General features: G+C 41.8%; 1 protein-coding gene across 1 annotated transcript in view; it reads left to right on the forward strand.

The window, feature by feature from the left end:
* The window catches only part of SYCP2L (synaptonemal complex protein 2 like), a 53,663-nt gene that overhangs the window by 2,987 nt on the left and 31,970 nt on the right, over window positions 1–18,706 (forward strand). Inside the window, exons 3-14 of the mRNA XM_043450392.1 lie at window positions 208–342; window positions 427–546; window positions 4,005–4,109; window positions 4,514–4,538; window positions 5,866–5,951; window positions 6,052–6,140; window positions 8,288–8,322; window positions 9,689–9,831; window positions 11,465–11,517; window positions 12,445–12,490; window positions 14,445–14,537; window positions 14,641–14,701. Of these exons, the coding sequence (XP_043306327.1) occupies window positions 208–342; window positions 427–546; window positions 4,005–4,109; window positions 4,514–4,538; window positions 5,866–5,951; window positions 6,052–6,140; window positions 8,288–8,322; window positions 9,689–9,831; window positions 11,465–11,517; window positions 12,445–12,490; window positions 14,445–14,537; window positions 14,641–14,701 (991 nt within the window). The remainder of the gene's footprint in view (window positions 1–207; window positions 343–426; window positions 547–4,004; window positions 4,110–4,513; window positions 4,539–5,865; window positions 5,952–6,051; window positions 6,141–8,287; window positions 8,323–9,688; window positions 9,832–11,464; window positions 11,518–12,444; window positions 12,491–14,444; window positions 14,538–14,640; window positions 14,702–18,706) is intronic.

The following is an 18,706-nucleotide window of genomic DNA, read 5'->3' on the forward strand; positions in this document are numbered from 1 at the left end:
GTGGTGGTTTTGCAAATTACTGTCTTAAGCCCCCAAAATCATTGCCTGCATGGTTATTATTCAAGACATAACTCTCTATTCTTACCCTCTTTTTCGGCACTGAATTTTTCTGCACTGAATTATTCCTGATAACAATTGTTAGAAATATCACTATGAGATAAATATCCTTGGGGGGAAAGAGTAATTTTCAAACGGTCAACATTCCAGCTTCAATCGCTTATTACCAATGCATTCCATGATGAAGGATTTCAGAAAATCAAAGAATGTTTTCAGGGACAGCGCCATGTTCCTCAAAAATATAACAGTCTTTTATTACGCCATCTTGACAGATCAATAAATAAGGCAAGTGAGTTTTGTTTGTTTTGTAATCAGAATACCGACGTGTAACTGTGTAAGATTTTTAACTTGGTGTGGTCTCATCCCAAGGAACTGGATAAAAATGAATTCCAGCATGTTTCTCTGTTGCTGAAATGTATCCAGCGATTCTTCATTGATGGCCTCAAAGAAGATGAGCCTTTACTGATTAAGCAGGGTCTGATCCCAAAGATAAGTGTCATCTTTTAATTTTGTGCGGATTTGGGTAATTTAAAGTGCAATAGAAGATTCAGTTGCCCAGTTTGGTATTTTATGTTCCTTTGAAGTCAGATTTGAAAAGGAATTGATGGCAGGGCTTATGCCTGTATCTAATCAAAACTTAAGTTCCACGTGTTTCCTGATGTATGGGGTGGACAGGACACTTGGGGAGTGGACAGGAATAAGTCAGACACAGTCCCCCCTCACCTTGACAAGTCAATGCGCAGTTATGGTATGATTTTATTATTTCAGTGAATTTAGCTTAAATATAGAATGAAGAGAGTGGATTATTACACCCCTCCCCCAAAAGCTGTATAACTATTTCAATAGACTTTATTAACAAGATTATTGTTGTTCACTGACTCAGTCACGTCTGACTCTTTGCGACCCCATGGACTGCAGCACTCCATGCTTCCCTGTCCTTCACCATCTCCCAGAGTTTTTGCTCAGATTCATGTCCATTGAGTCAGTGACGCCACCCAACCACCATCTTCTGTCAATCCCTTTCTCCTCCTGTCCTCAGTCTTTCCAGCATCAGGGTCTTTTCCAATAACAAGATTGGACCTAGATAAATGATCAGTTTATCCTTTGCCACAGGCCACTTCTCCAACTTCCTAGAAGCCTAGCTGAATCTGTAAAAAACACATGGCAAAAGTATCTTTTGTTTATTCTAGGTCACCCAATCACGCAATTCTGTTTTTTAATCAGAAGGTAACATTGTGTGTGCCTTTGATGATGGCATCTGGAAGCAAAACAGAGTTTTCACAGTTTCTTGCTGTACTTTTTTTTTTTTTTCATGATTAAGATTTGCAGCCCTGAGATTGATTATTGATGAGAACATGAGGGTAGGTAGGGGACAGAAGGGTGACAAAGCTGGCAATGAAATCTCTGTTTACCAACTTGTACCTGAAGTTTATCAAGATCAGGTTGGGCCAAGGAGATGTGTCTGTCCTTTTTCACTTTAAAATGGCCGGAGGCCTACAGTCCATGGGGTTGAAAAGAGTTGGACATGACTGAGCGACTAAGCAACAACTCCCTGATATACTTACTTATGCAGGTGATGTGAAGTGGGGACAAAGAGCCAAAACTCCAAAAGAATGGAGCAGGGTGTCCCAAGGCACCTTGGAAGCTGAAGCTGATTTGAGGGGATGAATTGGGATCTGCTCTGAGCTGAAATCTATATTTAGACTTCAGAATGCCTTCCCAAGTGTTGAAAAGTGTCAGATCAGGTCTCCACTGGACTTTTGAAACCAAATAGGAATTTCCACATTCCGTTGGAATTCTAGCTGGTGATGGAAATGCCACAGCCATAATTTAAACACCTTGTAAAGCATGTAGTGTTAATTCGTGTAGGTATTGACCCAGGAGACTAGGTTGATATTATCAGAGTGGAGGTGGGTACCAGAGTTTGTACTTCGAAAGCCCACTGGGCTCACAGGCTCAACACAGTGTGCTGGGAGGTGGTTCGCCATAGAAGAAGAATTTCCTACAGAGAGGAGCAAGTGTGGCCCTGTACTTGAAGATTCAGGAGGACTGGGTGACTTCTCCTTTGCCATATGCGTCATGGGTAACAGTTACTGCATCCATCAATAATTATCTGTCTGGTTTCTGGTAATGACACAGCTGTAGGGGCAACTGGTGTAACAGTTATTATGCATAATCTTGGCACAGAGATGCCTTCAGAGTGAATTCCTAGTCCAGGTTTGATCAAATAATGTGACATTTTGCCCACTTGTCTAAATCTATACTCAGTGGATTTTGATGGGCTGGGGCAGGGGGACAGGATTTGGGGGCATAAATGGAATAGTTACAGAAATGTATTTAAAAGCATAGAATATTGAGCATGAGTATAGGGAGGAAGAAAAATGTGCCTTAGCAGTGAGTTCTGCTTGTAGAGGAACATTAAAAAAGATTTTTTTATTAGAGAGTAGCTGATTTACAATGTCATGTTAGTTTCAGGTATATAGCCAAGTGAATCACTTACACGTATATCCACTTGTTAAAATTTCTTTCCTGATGTAGGCCATTAGAGTGTTGAGTAGAGTTCCCTGTACTATACAACAAGTTATTATTTATCTGTTATATATATATTAATAGTGTTGTGTATAAAGCAGTCTCAATTTATCCCCTGCCCCACTGACCTCTGGGACATTTCTTCCATGGACTGTTGGAGAAAAGTTTGCTTTAGGAGGTGGATGATTCAATCAAATGCAAATATTTGTCTGATTTGAGATAAAAGAAAATCACCTGGAACTTAATAGAGCTTCCAAACCTTGCTGTACCTTAGAATCACCTAGAGAGCTTTGAGACATCATGTGAGGGTCCCATTGCCAGAGATTCTGATTTACTGGGTCTGCAGTGGTCTCACTCATGAGGGCATTTTAAAGCTCCCCAGGATTTCCTAATGTGCAGCAAAGATTGAGAGCTGATGGTTTCATCCATGGCCTTCAGATGGTACCTCGGGTTCTCGACTCTAAAGTGGACAAAGTTTCCAAGGCCCCACTCCTGTAAGAGTTCCTCATCACAAACTCATGTCACCAACCTCTTGTTCAATTGATGATTTCTAACTGTGCATGCCAGGGTTTTCTTTCTTTTTTATAAGGATGTCTAGTCTCTGCAAAAAACATCCAAAGATGGCCTTCGCTTTATTGAATAAATATATTCTAGAGAGGTTTATGGGCTTCCCAGGTGGCTCAGTGGTAAAGAATCTGCCTGCCCATGCAGGAGACACTGGTTTGATCCCTGGGTTGGGAAGATTTCCTGGAGAAGGGAATGGCAACCCACTCCAGTGTTCTTGCCTGGAGAATCCCATGGACAGAGGAGCCCGGCGTGCTGCAGTCTGTGTGGTCGCAAAGAGAGACGACTGAGCATCTGAGCATACACAGAGCACAGAGGGTTTATATGTTAATTTTAAATCACACCAATTCTAGCAACGTAATATGAACTGGGATAGATGTTCCTATGGGGTGGGGGTGGTGAGGGGTGGGGATCTCTAACTAGCTGGAAGCTTCTCGAAGAAGAAAGGAAGGAAGGTGGCCGGGCCTGTGTCCTGCACTGGCCCACTTCTGGAGCGCTCCCTGGAATCTGCTGTCCTTTGACTTTGGATGGCTTGTTTTCTGTAGCCTCCCAGGTTACAGGAATGAGAAATTTCTCCTGCGTTCTCTTGACCACTCACTAGCCCCTTTATAAGGCTTTCTGGTGTGGATGATCCTGGCACAGTCTCCAGTTCTTGCTGGTATCAGAACTTATTGCAACCCTATAGTGGTCTGAGTCCATTCTGGAGTGGTCTAGATGAAGACTTCAGGACCAGACCTAATCGAAATGACAGGGAATGGAAAGAGGTCTTTAAAATGATAGAGTTGTGAAATTTATTGAATGGAGAGTAGTAATTCAGTCCTAGAGGTTGTATAAGTATTTCTTTTCTTGTGTACATGGTTTCCTGGTTTGAAAGAACAGTGGGATTTCTGACCATGGCAGACCTAGCCTCAGACACATCTCTGAAGAATGTGACAGAAGACTTTTTTGACACAGCCTTGGTAAGGATGGGGGTGGGTGCTTTCCTGTGCAGATACCATTGGTAATTTGCAGGAATCTTCAAGTCGTTTATAAAGCTTGTGTTTTTCTAAGAAGTGGATTTTACTAAATGACTCATATTTTATTATTAGAAATGTTATATGAAATAGTAACAAACAATATGTGTAACCAATGTTATAGAAAAATAAGGTGATTTATTTTCAAATATTTTATTCACCTGAATGGAGGTAATAGGCGGATTTTAATAAAGTGGATTGAAAGTCAACTAGGATTTCTCTATAATTTTTTTCTATGGTAGTTAAAGTCAACTTCTGCCTGTTAGAGAATTATCAGCATTAATACATTAATGTTATAGTTGCTAATGCTTTTAAAAAATAATAGAAGTTTTACTTTTTCTTTTCATTAGACTATTTCCAGAAGTAGTAGTAAAGGTAAGTGTACTATTTACTACTAATTGGCTGTTGACCTCTCACTAATAGAATATTCTTGAATAGAGAAGAATATTTATCTAAATGATACATAGAAGTGATGTGGGTTTAACTATTATATTTGGGTTAACTGACCATCTTATCATAGATTGTGGTGCTGCAGTGAATTTTGCTATAAAGGGTGCCTCATTTACCTCTGGTACGTCTTTATTTTGCTGCTTCTCCCACCATTTGGTTATTCAGTTCTGATAGGGATGGAGAGCCACTTTTATCATCCAAACAGCAAAATTACCTATTACTGATTTAACTTAAAATCAATTCTGATGCCTCTGTCTGTCTTTCAAAAGCACAAAAGGTAGGTAATTTGGATGTTAGGGTGATATTGTTCAGCTTAACTCACGTTAAAGGCAATTCCACATTTATGAAACCATGCTTTCAAAGATGCAGAGGGGTGGAGTGGGGTGGGGGAGGTTAAGAGGGAGGGGCCATGTATACTTCCGGCTAATTCACGATATTGTATGGCAGAAACCAACACAACATTGTAAAGCAATTATCCTCCAATTAAATATAAAGAAAACAAAGATGGATAGATATTGGGGCCATTTTAATGTCCTCTCTCTGTTGTCCGTCTTTTTTATTTTGAAAAGCTGCTACTAAATTCACACTACATTCTACAGTGGATGTGCTGCACTATGCTTAGTCGCTCAGTCGTGTCCGACTCTTTGCGACCTGTGGATTATAGTCTGCCCGGCTCCTCTGTCCATGGGATTCTCCAGGCAAGAATCCTGGAGTGGGTTGCCATTCCCATCTCCAGGGTATCTTCCTGATCCAGGGATCGAACCTGGGTCTTCTGCATTGCAGGCAGATTCTTTACCGTCTGAGCCACCAGAGAAGCCGCCTAAGACCTTTATAAAATTTTTGCTTTTACGAAATACACAAATGTGGGAAACGCATGGAAACAACGGTAAACTGTGCAGGGGCCGCCCTTGCCCGTTGCTCACTCTGGATACCAAACCAGCTTTGCCTGAGATGTGGTGATCGCAGTCAGACTCTGCATGCACTGCTGCAGTTTCTCTCCATGGGCGTCTAGGTCGTGCAGGGCAAGGAAGCCTGGCGTGCTGCAGTTCATGGGATCGCAGAGAGTCTGACAGGACTTAGTGACTGAACAACAACAAACGCCCTGGGGGTTTCTACAACTTGCAGTAGGCTGTCATGTGTCCCTTATCCAGCCTAGATAATTTCACAAACATTTGCTGCCCATGGCTTTTCAGCCTTTGCCTCCTTTCTCTTTTTTAGCATCAGTGTGATTCTTGGAAAATTCTGCTTTCAGGGAAAATTCAGATGTTGAATTCCTTCATATTGACCTTGGGATTTCTAGTGACGGAAGAAGCTGTAAATCCTTTGATCCAACGGGAGGTGAGCTGCTGACAGCCGTTGCCCTGGGCCCCGTGGAGAAGGTTGTGCCTAGTCCCCTCTCTCGTTTCTTCCTCTGAAAACCTTTCCCGACTCCCAACAGGCACTGAGGACCTTGAATGGCATTCTGCAAGCTGTCCCTCGGGAAGAGAGAAAACGGCTCCTCTTGTTGGAAGGCCCCTGTCGCCTTATGTACGTGACCTTGACCTGATTTGGTGGTGATATAAGGGCAAAATCTCTCTGGAGCATACTACCCCAATCTATTGTGCTTCCGTGGTGGCTCAGATGGTAAAGAATCTGCCTGCAATGTAGGAGACCCGATCCCCTGGGTCAGGAAGATCCCCTGGAGAAGGGCATGGCAACCCACTCCAGGATTCTTGTCTGGAGAATCCCATGGACAGAGGAGCCTGATGGGCTACAGTCCATGGGGTCACAAAGAGCCAGACACAACTGGGCAACTAACACACAGACAATCTTTGTTCTGTTTAGGTGTTTGCAGTGGTGGTGGGTTTTTTGTGGGTTTTTTTTGTTGTTGTTCTATCACATTTGTGAGGTGAAATACTTTTCTCAGGCTTTAGATTATTTTTCACTGTGAATGTGAAGCGAATTAGCGACTCCTGGGAGAATGTTAAGAATACAGACCTGGTGCCAGGCTTCAGCCTTCCAATCCTGGTTTTGCCACTCACACTGGTTGTTCTCTAGAGCACAGTCTTTTTTTTTTTTTTGATAGAGCACAGTCTTAACTCACTACGCCTCAGTCTGCTCACCTGTAAAACGGAACCAACATTAATACCTGATCGATAGAGAGCAGGTTGAATCAGGCAATCCGTTGGAAGTGATTAGCATATCACCTGGTAGGGAGCAGATACTCACAGGTTACCAGCCGTTAGCTGTCCCAGGGCGGCATGTATTGCTTTCCACGGGATGGACTTGGGGGGTTTTGGTGACCCACTCACAGTTACATGGTTCCTGGGACATTGAAATTTGGAGGTAAGGTGGTCGTGTTGACCATGGAAGCAGCACTGACTTGTTTTGAGATTTGAGCCTGAACCTGTGACGGTGTGCTGAGCACCAGTCAGCATCAGAGACATCACTGTGGCCCTCCTCTGTTCAAGTGACACGCAGCCATGCCTGCAAGAGGAGGGAATCCAGTGTATTACAGTGTGGGCTTCCCTGATGGCTCAGATGGTGAAGAATCCGCCTGCAATGCAGGAGACATGGGTTCGATCCCTGAGTCAGGAAGATCCCCTGGAGGAGGACATGGAAACCCACTCCAGTGTTCTTGCCTGGAGAATCCCCAAGGACAGAGGAGCCAGGCGGGCCGCGGTCCATGGGGTCACCAGGGGTTGGACACGACTGAGTGACTAAGCCCAGCAGAGACCTGATAGAGGTGGTTGGTGCCTGTGGAGCTCAGCGCGTTTGTCCGTTTAACTCTGCAGGATGCAGTGTTTCCTCTGACGTTTTCCTGCTGCGTTTCTTTGAACACAGTAGTTTAATTATTACCCTTAGTCATGCACCTAGATCTGGAGAGGAGTCGACCTGATGGACTCTGCTCAGTTTTCAGACTAATGCAATGGTCCTGTCTTAACATTTGAGTGTTCTCACCTGGAATGTTCTGCACTTCTAGTCAAATGTAAACCTGCAAACATAAAATTAAGTAGAACTCTCGATAAGACCATTCTAAAATGTCTACTAAATTGTGACAAATCCATCCATTTATGATGAGAAACTGAACTGTTACAAGATTTCTGAAATCCATTCTTTAACTGTGGAGTTATGACATTAAAAAAGACCAGCCCCACACTTGTTAGCATTTAATTGAAATTCTTAAATGAACATGAAGTTTGGGAATCTCTGGTGGTTACCATAATGTGATAACTTAACCCCATTACATCTGTAACTTTATCAGTTTTAAAATTTGATTCCAAACAGTGATAGGAAAGACCCACAGCACCTACTATATCATTTCTTCCAGGGTCAAGCTATGTGATAATAGTAATAAAAAATATACATCTTCACAGGCTGGTGAGGTGATTATAGAATTCCAGAATCTTAGCATTTGCTGAATCTTCAGAGATGATCAAACTCACTTTACAGAAGAACTAGAATCTCAGAATGTGTAGTAGTTCTGGTTTCTCTTTAAAAAGTATATTTAAGTCAATATATACATTTGAGACTTTTCCCATAAAAATGTGTTCTTGACATTGAGGACATTCTGATAATGAGTTTGAAATACTTAAAAAAATATACATCTCAGTTTAAAATTTTAATGCCAATGTAGTAAAGTTTTACTTATTTATGTTCATCCCAGTAAAATGAAATTTATCTAAATATTTCAGGAAAGACCTTGCAAGGACAATCTTGACTGTGGGTGGTAAGAAGCATTTAGAATTTTAAATATGAGAATATTAAATACTGGACATGGGGGGTTTAATGAGCATCTGGGAACTATGGGGAGTAAAGTATGGTCAAATTGAAAATAGGAAGTAGAATTTTATTTTTAATTTATGATTGAAGCATTAAGCATGCTGAAACGAATAGTTAATGAATATTCCTTTACTCTCCAATGAGGTGAGTCAGATTTGATCATTTTTCCACATTTGCTTTAAATTCTTTTTTAAGTAAATCAAAGTTACAGGTAAAGCCCTGTGTCCAAATTCCCATCCCATTCCCCTCTTTATCTGTAGAGATAATCCTTGACTTGGACTTGTTTTCCATTTTCAAGAATATGTTTATACTTTAATACATATATTCACAAGCAACATACACTGTTACTTTGCAAATTTAAGTTTGCATATCCAGTTGCCATTTGATTTTTACCTTTAAAATTGTTTAAAATCTAAGCATGTTGGGATATGTAGTTTTGTTTATCTGCTCTGAAAAACCAGTTTATGTTGAGATTTTGTTACAGTAGAAATATTTCTTAAGGCTGGGAAAAAAATCTTTTTTTTTTTTTTTTTTAAATTGAGGTCTAGTTGATGTATAATATGTTACAGGTATACAATATAGTAATTCACAATTTTTAAAGGTTATACTCAGTTTATAGTTACTGTAAAATTCGTTCTGTATTCCCCATGCTGGGCAGTGTATCCTTATAGCTGATTTTATACTCAATACTTTGTATCTCTTACTTCCTCACTCCTATCTTGCCCCTCTCCCCTTCCCTCTTCCCACTGGTAACCACTAATTTGTTCTCTGTGTCTGCAAGTCTTAGACATAGTTGCTTTTGAATGTTTTAATATATCTGAAATATATACTGCAGATGTAACATTTAATTTTTTAAGAAATTGTTGCATATTGACCTGTTGTTTGGATTTTTCTCCTAATATTTCTTATAGATGAATGTAAATGATTATTGGGACTTCCCTTGGTGGCTCAGATTGTAAAGAATCTGCCTGCAGTGCAGGAGACCTGGGTTTGAACCCTAGGTTGGGAAGATCCTCCAGAGAAGGGAATGGCAACCCACTCTTGTATTCTTGCGTGGAGAATCGCACAGACAGAGGAGCCTGGAGGGCTGCAGTCCATGGGGTCGCAAAGGGTCAGACACGACTGAGCGACTCACACTTTCACACTTCAAATGATTATAATTGCTCCAGGATATAGCTTGCTACTTAAAACTAGAAGCCACAGGCTAGCCTTCTGAGCTGGAACTTCTTAGAGCAAATGCTGATCTGTGGAACTCGTTTCTTCTTTGCTCTGTGCCCAGAATTATCCCTGTCTGCCGTGTTTTTAATCTCTAGATTATGACCAGCAGGTGGCTCTCTGTGAAGCGTTGTGTAGACTGACGATGAGAAAATCCAGGGAGGACTTTGTCCCTCAGTGGTTTGAAGATGACACCATAGCTAAGGCTTTCAAAGAAATTAACGACCGAGAATTTGAGACGGTGAGATCTGTGGTCATGAAAATTCCATTTAATCAATACTCATGAAGCATCTTCTCAGAGCCTTCGTGTATGTTGGGCTTAGGGGAGGGTTTTTTTTTCTTGAGTGTGATTGTGTTGCCATTTTGAAGCTTCCTGTTTCCCACTTTTGTGAAAATAACTTGAGGACAATAAAAATAAAGTATGTGTGGGCCAAATACCAGCCTAGAGTTAGGACATCTTTATAGGAAACCCAGCCTGGAGACAGAACTGTGTGAATTTGATGGATCCAGTCAGAGACCACGTCATGGAGCGGGAAGTGACTTTCAACAAACCTGGAAGGGTAGGGAGAGTCGGAAAAGAAAAGAGTGTGCCTTGCAGAGAGCAGCTGGGGTGATGATGCAGGCTGAGGCTGGTCTGGGGGCTCTGGTCTGGGGTGGTTATGATGTGAGCTCTCCAGCCTCCGCAGTCTGAAGTGAAGTGAAAGCCGCTCAGTCGTGTCTGACTCTTTGTGACCCCATGCTCTATACAGTCCATGGAATTCTCCAGGCCAGGATACTGGAGTGGGTAGCCTTTCCCTTCTCCAGGGCATCTTCCCAACCTATAGTTCGAACCCAGGTCTCCCACATTGCAGGCGGATTCTTTACCAGCTGAGCCACAAGGAAAGCCAATAATTTTTGGTGTCTTTCATGCAACCTGCTTCCCTGGTAGCTCAGTTGGTAAAGAATCCGCTTGCAATGCAGGAGACCCCGGTTCGATTCCTGGATCAGGAAGATCTATGGGAGAATGAATAGGTTACCCACTCTAGTATTCTGGCCTGGAGAATTCCATGCCCTGTATAATCCATGGGGTCACAAAGAGTCGGACACGACTGAGCAACTTCACTTTCACTTTTCACTTTCAGTTTTGCAAAACAAAAGTAATTACCTTGTTTCTCAAATCATTTTCCATCAGAGCCGTCAGTTTCTTAGTGGAGTTGCTTTTAGAGGAAGGCTCACATCCGTGTCCCTTTAGTGCTGAATGTAGACGTGGAGCATGAGAACTGTTTACCGCAACAGACATCCCCTGCCAACAAGAGGGGAAAAAAACCTGGATCAGTACTTCTCTAGTTTTAGAATTTGGGGGGTAACAAGTTTGCTTCCCTAATGGTTTTTGATCAGGAGAACTCTAGACGTAGTCTTTATTCTTAGAACCTATAGCAGGAGAGAGATTCCAGGAAGGAGCAGGAGAGAGAACTGCTGATAAAGAAAATTGGCAGTGGATAAATCCACCAGGATAAACCCCCAGTTGATAAGTTTTATGGGTTTGTGGTTGGCTTGCGCTGGGGAGATGGATGCCCAAGGGTTAGTCAAATATTACAGTCTAGGTAATCAGTAAGAGGTATTCCACTTGTTCACTCGTTTAACCCAGGGAAACATAATTGCACATAAAGTATTCCTCAGCTGGGGGTTCAGAACTTGAGCCTGGAGCCTCCTCTTTCTGACACAAAGCATTGTTACAGTTATCATGATTAATAATAAGTCCTTATGGAGTCTTGATGTCACTGGATCCTGAAAATGTAGAAGCAAACACTGGTCTCTGTTATGCTGCAAAGGGTAGTATTTAAATTGAATATCTTGGTTTGTTTAACAAAAAGTTTGCATTATTTACTTTGAAGGATTGTAGACGGTTTGTCAATCACCTAAATGACAGACTTGGTGACCAAAGAAGGTAAGATGTTTCTCTGAGCTTTACTTGATTGACTAGTTCTATTCTGAGTGTCTTTTTAAACATTTTTTTGGTTTTTGATTGTGCTGGGTCTTTGTCTCTGCACGCGGGCTTTCTCTATAGTTGTGGCAAGCGGGGGCTTCTCTCCATGGTGGAGCACAGATTTCTCTTGGGGTGATGTCTCTTGTTGCAGAGTGCAGGCTGTGGGGTGCGTGGGTTTCGGTAGTTGTGGCTCACGGGCGTAGCTGTTCCGAGGCATGTAGGATCTTCCCTGGGCTAGGGATCGAACCTGTGTCTCCTGCATTGGCAGGCAGATTCTTATCCCCGTACTACCAGAGAAATCACTGAATGTCTGATTATTTTTAGGAAATCTAGAATCTGTTTTATTTTAAGGGAGAATTAGAATACAGAATTTACTGGGCATCGCTGGGTTATCCACTGAGTAAGAATGCTCAGAAGCGAAGCCTCATTGTGCCTAGCGATTCATTAGTGTGTGTGTAAAATGGTTTCATTCAGTCTGTAACATATTTATTTGTGATTTAGAGCAGTTGTAACATTATACCCTCCAGAGAGATTTTATGATGATTTCCTGTAGGTCTGAGGATAACTAGGGAAAGATGTATTATGGACAGGTAAGTCTCTGAGACGATATTGGCTAAGTTCACTCCTTTCGTTAGGACTCTTGCCAGGCAGCTGGGTTGCGGTGTATGCAGGACTGAAAACCTGGCTTGTAACCTTCCAGGTGGGATTTGAATTCTGCCCATGGAAACAGATCTCCATTTGCAGCTTTGAGAGCCTCTTCCATACTTTGTACCAAGGGAGTTAACAGCACACCTAGTTATCCATACTTGTGTATAGAATGTCTGTAGCTTGTGTGTGGGGGGTCCATCCATATTTTATTTTACTTTTTAATTGTGAGATGTTTTGCAGGGTCTATTCATTTCCATGCATTGCTGCTTTTGCTGGTGAGCATGAGGTATGTCTGTCTTTGGGGCTGTGAAGTTGGGTGCTATATACTGAGATCCATAGGTAGATGTACATCAGGCCAAACTGCTTTTGCTACATAGAAGGGTGTTTTCGTTTTTTTTTTTTTTTAAGGAATCTTTCTTCCTAGAGGGCTCAACTCTGAAGCTTACTATGTAAGAGCTCTACTGTTACTACTTGATCAATGAATTTTTGAGTCTGTATACCTTGCTCATGAGGTCAGTTATAGGATCCTTGTATTACTCTATCCTGTTGATGGGCAGCATTGTTCACTCCTGGATTGGAGGGAAAAGGGCAGGTCCCTTGCTTATTTCCTTCCAGGAGGTGCCTCCCACTCTGTCCCCAGCAACTGGGGTCACTCTCCTTTCTCTAGCTCATTCTACCTTGTTCTTCATAGTCCAAAATTGTGTAGTCTCTTTTCACCCTCTTCTTTGGCTTCTAGAGGAACAAGATCCTTCATGTAAAAGTGCCCCAACCTGTGCCATCTCAGGTTTTTTTCGGGTAAACTTTTCAAAGGTCTCTGAACCTGGACTTCACTGAGGTTTCCTGGATTATGTCTCTTGAATGTCCTCGTTAACTCTTTCTTTGCTTTGGGTCTAGCGCTGGCTTCTTGGCCTCTGTGAGCTGAACTGTTAGATCATGACTACATGATAAATTCTTTCTCTCTCAAACTGATTTTGATAGCTTGATTCCTGCGTCTCAGGTCTATCTCTTTTTCCTTTCGGTTGTCTGAGGACTCCAATCCCTGCTTGCTTGCTTCTTTCTAGGCCTTCTAAATTTCCATCAGCTTCAGTAGGGGTCTGTACACTGGCTCTCCACGACACAGACATGTGTTAACACCTTTGCTCAACTCTAGCTGTTATTAATAAAAAGGGGACATGCATGATGGAATGGTGACCAAGAAATACTGTTTATTGGAGAAGCAAGTGGGAGAAGAGTAAGTCTAGTGTTTGTCCCACTTGCTGAGGAATAGAAACTTTATATATGCTTGTCGAGTGTGTCTGACATATCTGGGAAGAAACAAAGGCATTGTTAATGGTTCCCATGAAAAGGGACCTCTGTGAAGTTGGGGGACAAAGAAGGAGACATTTACTCTTTCTATAAGCACCATACTGTTTTAATCTATCTTTCTTTCCTTCTTCCTCCTTTCTTTAAGAGCATATATTTACTTTGTAATACAATCATTTCTTGGTTCCTATGGGGGGCCAGGCCCAGGACCCCTTGTGGATGCCAAAATCTGAGGATACCCAAGTCCCTTATCTAAAATAGCTTAGTATTTGCATACAATGAACACACACTCTCCCACATACTTTAAATCATCTCTAGATTACTTACCATGCAAATGCTATGCAAATAGCTGCAAATATTAATACAGTATGTTATATAAATAATTGCCAGTGTGTGGCAAAAATCAAGGTTTGCTTTTTAGAACTTTCTGAATCAATCCACATTTGTTTGAATGAACCCATGGATATGGAGGACGGATGGTAATCAATGAAAATGAGGATAATGTGAAATCTTCAGGTCTTAGCCTTCTTCTAACATGTGGCAAGTTAGACAGCCAATCAGCATTTTTATTTGATCACAGTACCTCCTTGCTAGAAGTTTCTATCCGTATGCCATGTGGATTGTTACTGCTTTCACATAGAACTGTTTTCTCTGTGACTTCAACTAGAAAAAAATGGTGTGGATAGTTATCTGACACATTTAAACGTCTATTGCTAAGTATGGAGTTGTTTATATAAGTTTTTATAAGTATATAGAGCTTTTCCAGAAATAGGTGAGCTGTTACAATTGAAACCTTCTTCCTGTTTTGCAGAAGTTAGAGACAATAGAAGGAGACTCTGTAATCTTAAAGTAGGGTGGTTCTAGGGAAAAAAGCTCTGTTTTTAGTGGAATTTTCATTTGAACCTTTCACATATTAACACTGGAATTATATCTTACAGATGAGAAAACCTGCAGATGAAAAATTAGAGAAATTTTGGATTGATTTCAACCTAGGGAGTCAGAGTGTAACTTTTTATATAAACAATCCTGAGGTAATCATGTTTGATTCCTGTTTAGACCTCAGTGCTTATAGAATGTTGATATCCAAGTGTGTGTTAGTGCTCATGAATTTCACTTATTTCTTTTTTTCCCAAGAGTGACCTGTGGGACTCAGTAAGACTTTTGAAGGAAGCAGTGATGAATTTCAGCATACTGGGTAAGATGTTCATTCTAAACTACTCCACACTTTACTGCCGAGTGTTATTTCTGTTTACAGTTGCTGTGTATGGTTAGTGAATCCAGGGCGAACTTTGCTTGCCCTGACGTAGAGGGCGCTGGTGAGTGTGGTGGAAGCCGGGCTGTGCTCGGGGGAAGGACTCGTGACCTCCAGTCTGTAACGTTGGGGTTCGAAGACTTGCCTGATTTTCTCACTGTAAAAAAATGGCTATAGTTCCTGAACAAACTGAAAATAGACTCCCCATGGGATCCAGCAGTTCCACTTCTGGATTTATATCCAGAAGAATTGAAAGTTGGACTTGAATAGATTTGCATGCCAATGTTCATGGCCGCCTGATTCACAATAGCCAAGAGAGGGAAGACACCCACGTGTTCATCGACCGATGGTTGGATAAAGTAGATGTAATCTGTACATACAGTGGACTGTTATTTACCTTTAAAAAAAGGAAATTTTGGCACATGCCACAACATAGATGAACCCTGAGGATGTCATGCTAAGTAGTAAACGCTAGTCACAAAAAGACAAGTACTGTGTGGTTCCACTAAAACGAAGTGTCTAAAGTCAAGTCAAGTCGAGAGAGACAGAAAGCAGAATGGTGGTTACCAGGGGCTGTGGGGAGGGGGAAATGGAGGGTTGCTTAATGGGTACAGAGTTTCAGATTAGTAAGATGAAAAAGTTCTGGAGATCTTTTCTACACCCATGTGAATATACTTAATACCACTGAACTCTACACTTAAGAAAGATTAACAAGGTAATTGTTATATTTTGTATCACAATTTTAAGAAGTAGATATAGTACCTGCCTTCTGTTTCCCACACGTTTACACTAACGATTTATGAGTTACATGGGTATGTACAACATGTAGGTAAATATAAGCCCTCTGCCCCCCTCTTCGTAAATCTCTATCGCTCACCTCTCTTCTCTGCTTGGTAGGTAGAATTGAGGGGCATGGAGTTGGGGAGCGATCCTTTTCTGGGTGGATAAAAGTAAGGTCCTGGTCTAGTTCAGCATTTCAGATATCATCACACTCAACCAGGATCCCTGAAATTGGGTCTTTAAAAAATACAAGGATGTTTTGAATATAACTCAATATGCATAATCATTGGGTTTACTAAGGAGTTAAATAATAAAAATACTAAGGAGTTAAATAAATTGAAGTAATTGGGTTTACTAAAGAGTTAAATAGATAGCATATTAAAAAGCAGAGTCATTACTTTGCCAACAAAGGTCTGTCTGGTCAAGGCTATGGTTTTTCCAGTGGTCATGTGTGGATGTGAGAGTTGGACTGTGAAGAAAGCTGAGCACCGAAAAACTGATGCTTCTGAACTGTGGTGTTGGAGAAGACTCTTGAGAGTCCCTTGGACTGCAAGGAGATCCAACCAGTCCATCCTAAAGGAGATCAGTCCTGGGTGTTCATTGGAAGGACTGATGCTGAAGCCAAAACTCCAATATTTTGGCCACCTCATGTGAAGTGTTGACTCATTGGAAAAGACCCTGATGCTGGGAGGGATCCGGGCCAGGAGGAGAAGGGGATGACAGAGGATGAAATGGCTGGATGGCATCACCGACTCGATGGGCATGAGTTTGAGTAAAATCTGAGAGTTGGTGATGGACAGGGAGGCCTGGTGTGCTGCGATTCATGGGGTTGCAAAGAGTCAGACACGACTGAGCGACTGAACTGAACTGAAGGAGTTAAAATACTATGCAATTATATGGATTCTATGCTTACTTCACAAAGAATCTAGGGCGGCTTGCCTATTTATACCAAAATAAGAGAAATGGAAAGTTGAAAGCACAGACAAGCATGACAGAGTCTATCGTGAAGGCTGAACTGAACTTGGCCACCGTGGAGATTCAGACTTGGTGCTTAGCTTACTGAAGGCCAGGGTGAAAAGTGAAGCAGAATATATAACATGATTCCTACCTTATAAGCCCTGTAAAGAACAGATCCATCCTTCTAGCTTTGAACTCTCACTGGAGGTTCTCCCAAGGGGCTCCTGAGGGTAAGCCAGTCTTTCCTCAGCCCCGAGTGTTCCTTGCTGGACTTTCCTGGGTACATAAGTTAACTTCAGTGTTTTGTTAAAGGATGATTTTTGAAAAGGTGAAATGGTGACCCTCATAAAAATACATTAATAAAATGTGGATTAAAGGCCATATTAATGAGATAATTGGTAAGATGTAATAACCAGGAAGATGCAAAAAACTACACAATATAGACAATTTACAAATAGGTTTGTAAATAGAATAGTTGTGTTTCATAATCACAATTTGAGTTTCTATGAACAAGAATCACTTGCATTATTTAATTTCTTCTGTTAAATATTATTAGAAAAAGAGGGAAATTGGGGCAAGAGGAGGCAGTAAAGGAAGAAACAGGAGAGGAGAGTCTTTCACTGTTCAGCTCTGGAAGAAAAGGAAAGAAGGAAAGGATGGTGAAGACCGCCCATCATTCAGATGCTAATTGCAAGTCAATTACAGGTTGACACCTGTATGTCTGACCAACCGGGTACCACTCAGAGGTTCCCACAAGCTCCTCCTGGGGTTTCATAATTTGCTATAATGGTTCACAGAACTCAGGGAAACATGTTTGTTTACATTTATCAGATTGTTGTAGGGGATGATAAAGTGACTGCCTGTAATGCGGGAGACCTGGGTTCAATCCCTGGGTCAGGAAGATCCCCTGGAGAAGGAAATGGCAACCCACTCCAGTACTCTTGCCTGGAAAATCCCATGGATGGAGGAGCCTGGTAGGCTATAGTCCATGGGGTCGCAAAGAGTCGGATACGACTGAACAACTTCACTGGTACGTAATAAAGGATCCAGAGGGTCCATAGTGCAGGGGCTTCTCTTTCTGAGGAGCTGGGCTGCGTCACCCTCCTGGAATGTTTGTGTTCACCAGCCTGACAGCTCTGTGAACCCCATAGTTCAGGGATTTTTATGGCAGCTTTATCATGTAGGCATGATCCAATATTAACTCCACCTCTGGCCTTTTCTCCCCTCCCTGAAGGTTGGAGAGATGGAAGTTCCAGCCCTCTAACCATACCTTGGTCTTTCTGGGGACCAGTCTGCATCCTGAAGTTGTCTAGGCTCCTCCAGCTACTAGTCATCTCATGAACTTACAAAACACTCATTACTCAGGAGATGCCAAGGGTGTTAGACACTCTGGTGTCAGGAACCAAGGTCAAACACCAAATATGAGAGCAAAAGATGCTTCTAGCACCCCGTTGCTTAAAATGGATTTTAGGAGCTCTGCATCAGGAACCAAGGCCAAGATCAAATGTATATTTTTTATGGTGACGTAGATGGGAAGGAGCAGAAGCCAGCGTTTCTGTAGTCACAGAATTGGAAAGACAGTATACGCTGAGCTGGAAGTGCCTCCTCTCTCTAGGAAAGGGGTTTAAAGACATCTCATTAAAAATGTAAATTAAAAATAAGTATAAATTAAGAATAACTCTTTGCAATCCCATGGACTGTAGCCTGCCAGGCTCTTCTGTCCATAGGTTTCTCCAGGCAAGAATACTGAAATGGGTTGCCATGCCCTCCTCCAGGGGGTCTTCCCAACCCAGGGATCCCGCCCGGGTCTCCCGCATTGCAGGAAGATTCTTTACTGTCTGAGCTACTAAGGAAGCTATATAGTCATTACCTGCTACTATTTAAGATATGTAACATATCATTGGTATTTACTCTGAAGTCAATATTTTGTAGAGACTTCCATGGATCTGACTGTGGTCAGATCCTAATATTACTTTACACATTGTAAGTTTTTGAACCCTGAACTTTGCTGCTGAGGTGTTTTCAATAACCCACTTGTCAAGTTAATATCCCATACTTCATAAATATATCACCTTTTGGGGAGACTCTTAAGACTCATAAAGTGCCTCATAGGAGCTGGAGGAGGTAGGTGTCACTTGGTAGTTCTATAGTCGAGGAAGCTGAGGCTTGTATAGCAAACTCAGTGAACAAGACTCGCCTTTTGTGTGCACA

Source organism: Cervus canadensis, chromosome 28 (assembly GCF_019320065.1).
Source record: "Cervus canadensis isolate Bull #8, Minnesota chromosome 28, ASM1932006v1, whole genome shotgun sequence".
Taxonomy (NCBI): Eukaryota; Metazoa; Chordata; class Mammalia; order Artiodactyla; family Cervidae; genus Cervus; species Cervus canadensis.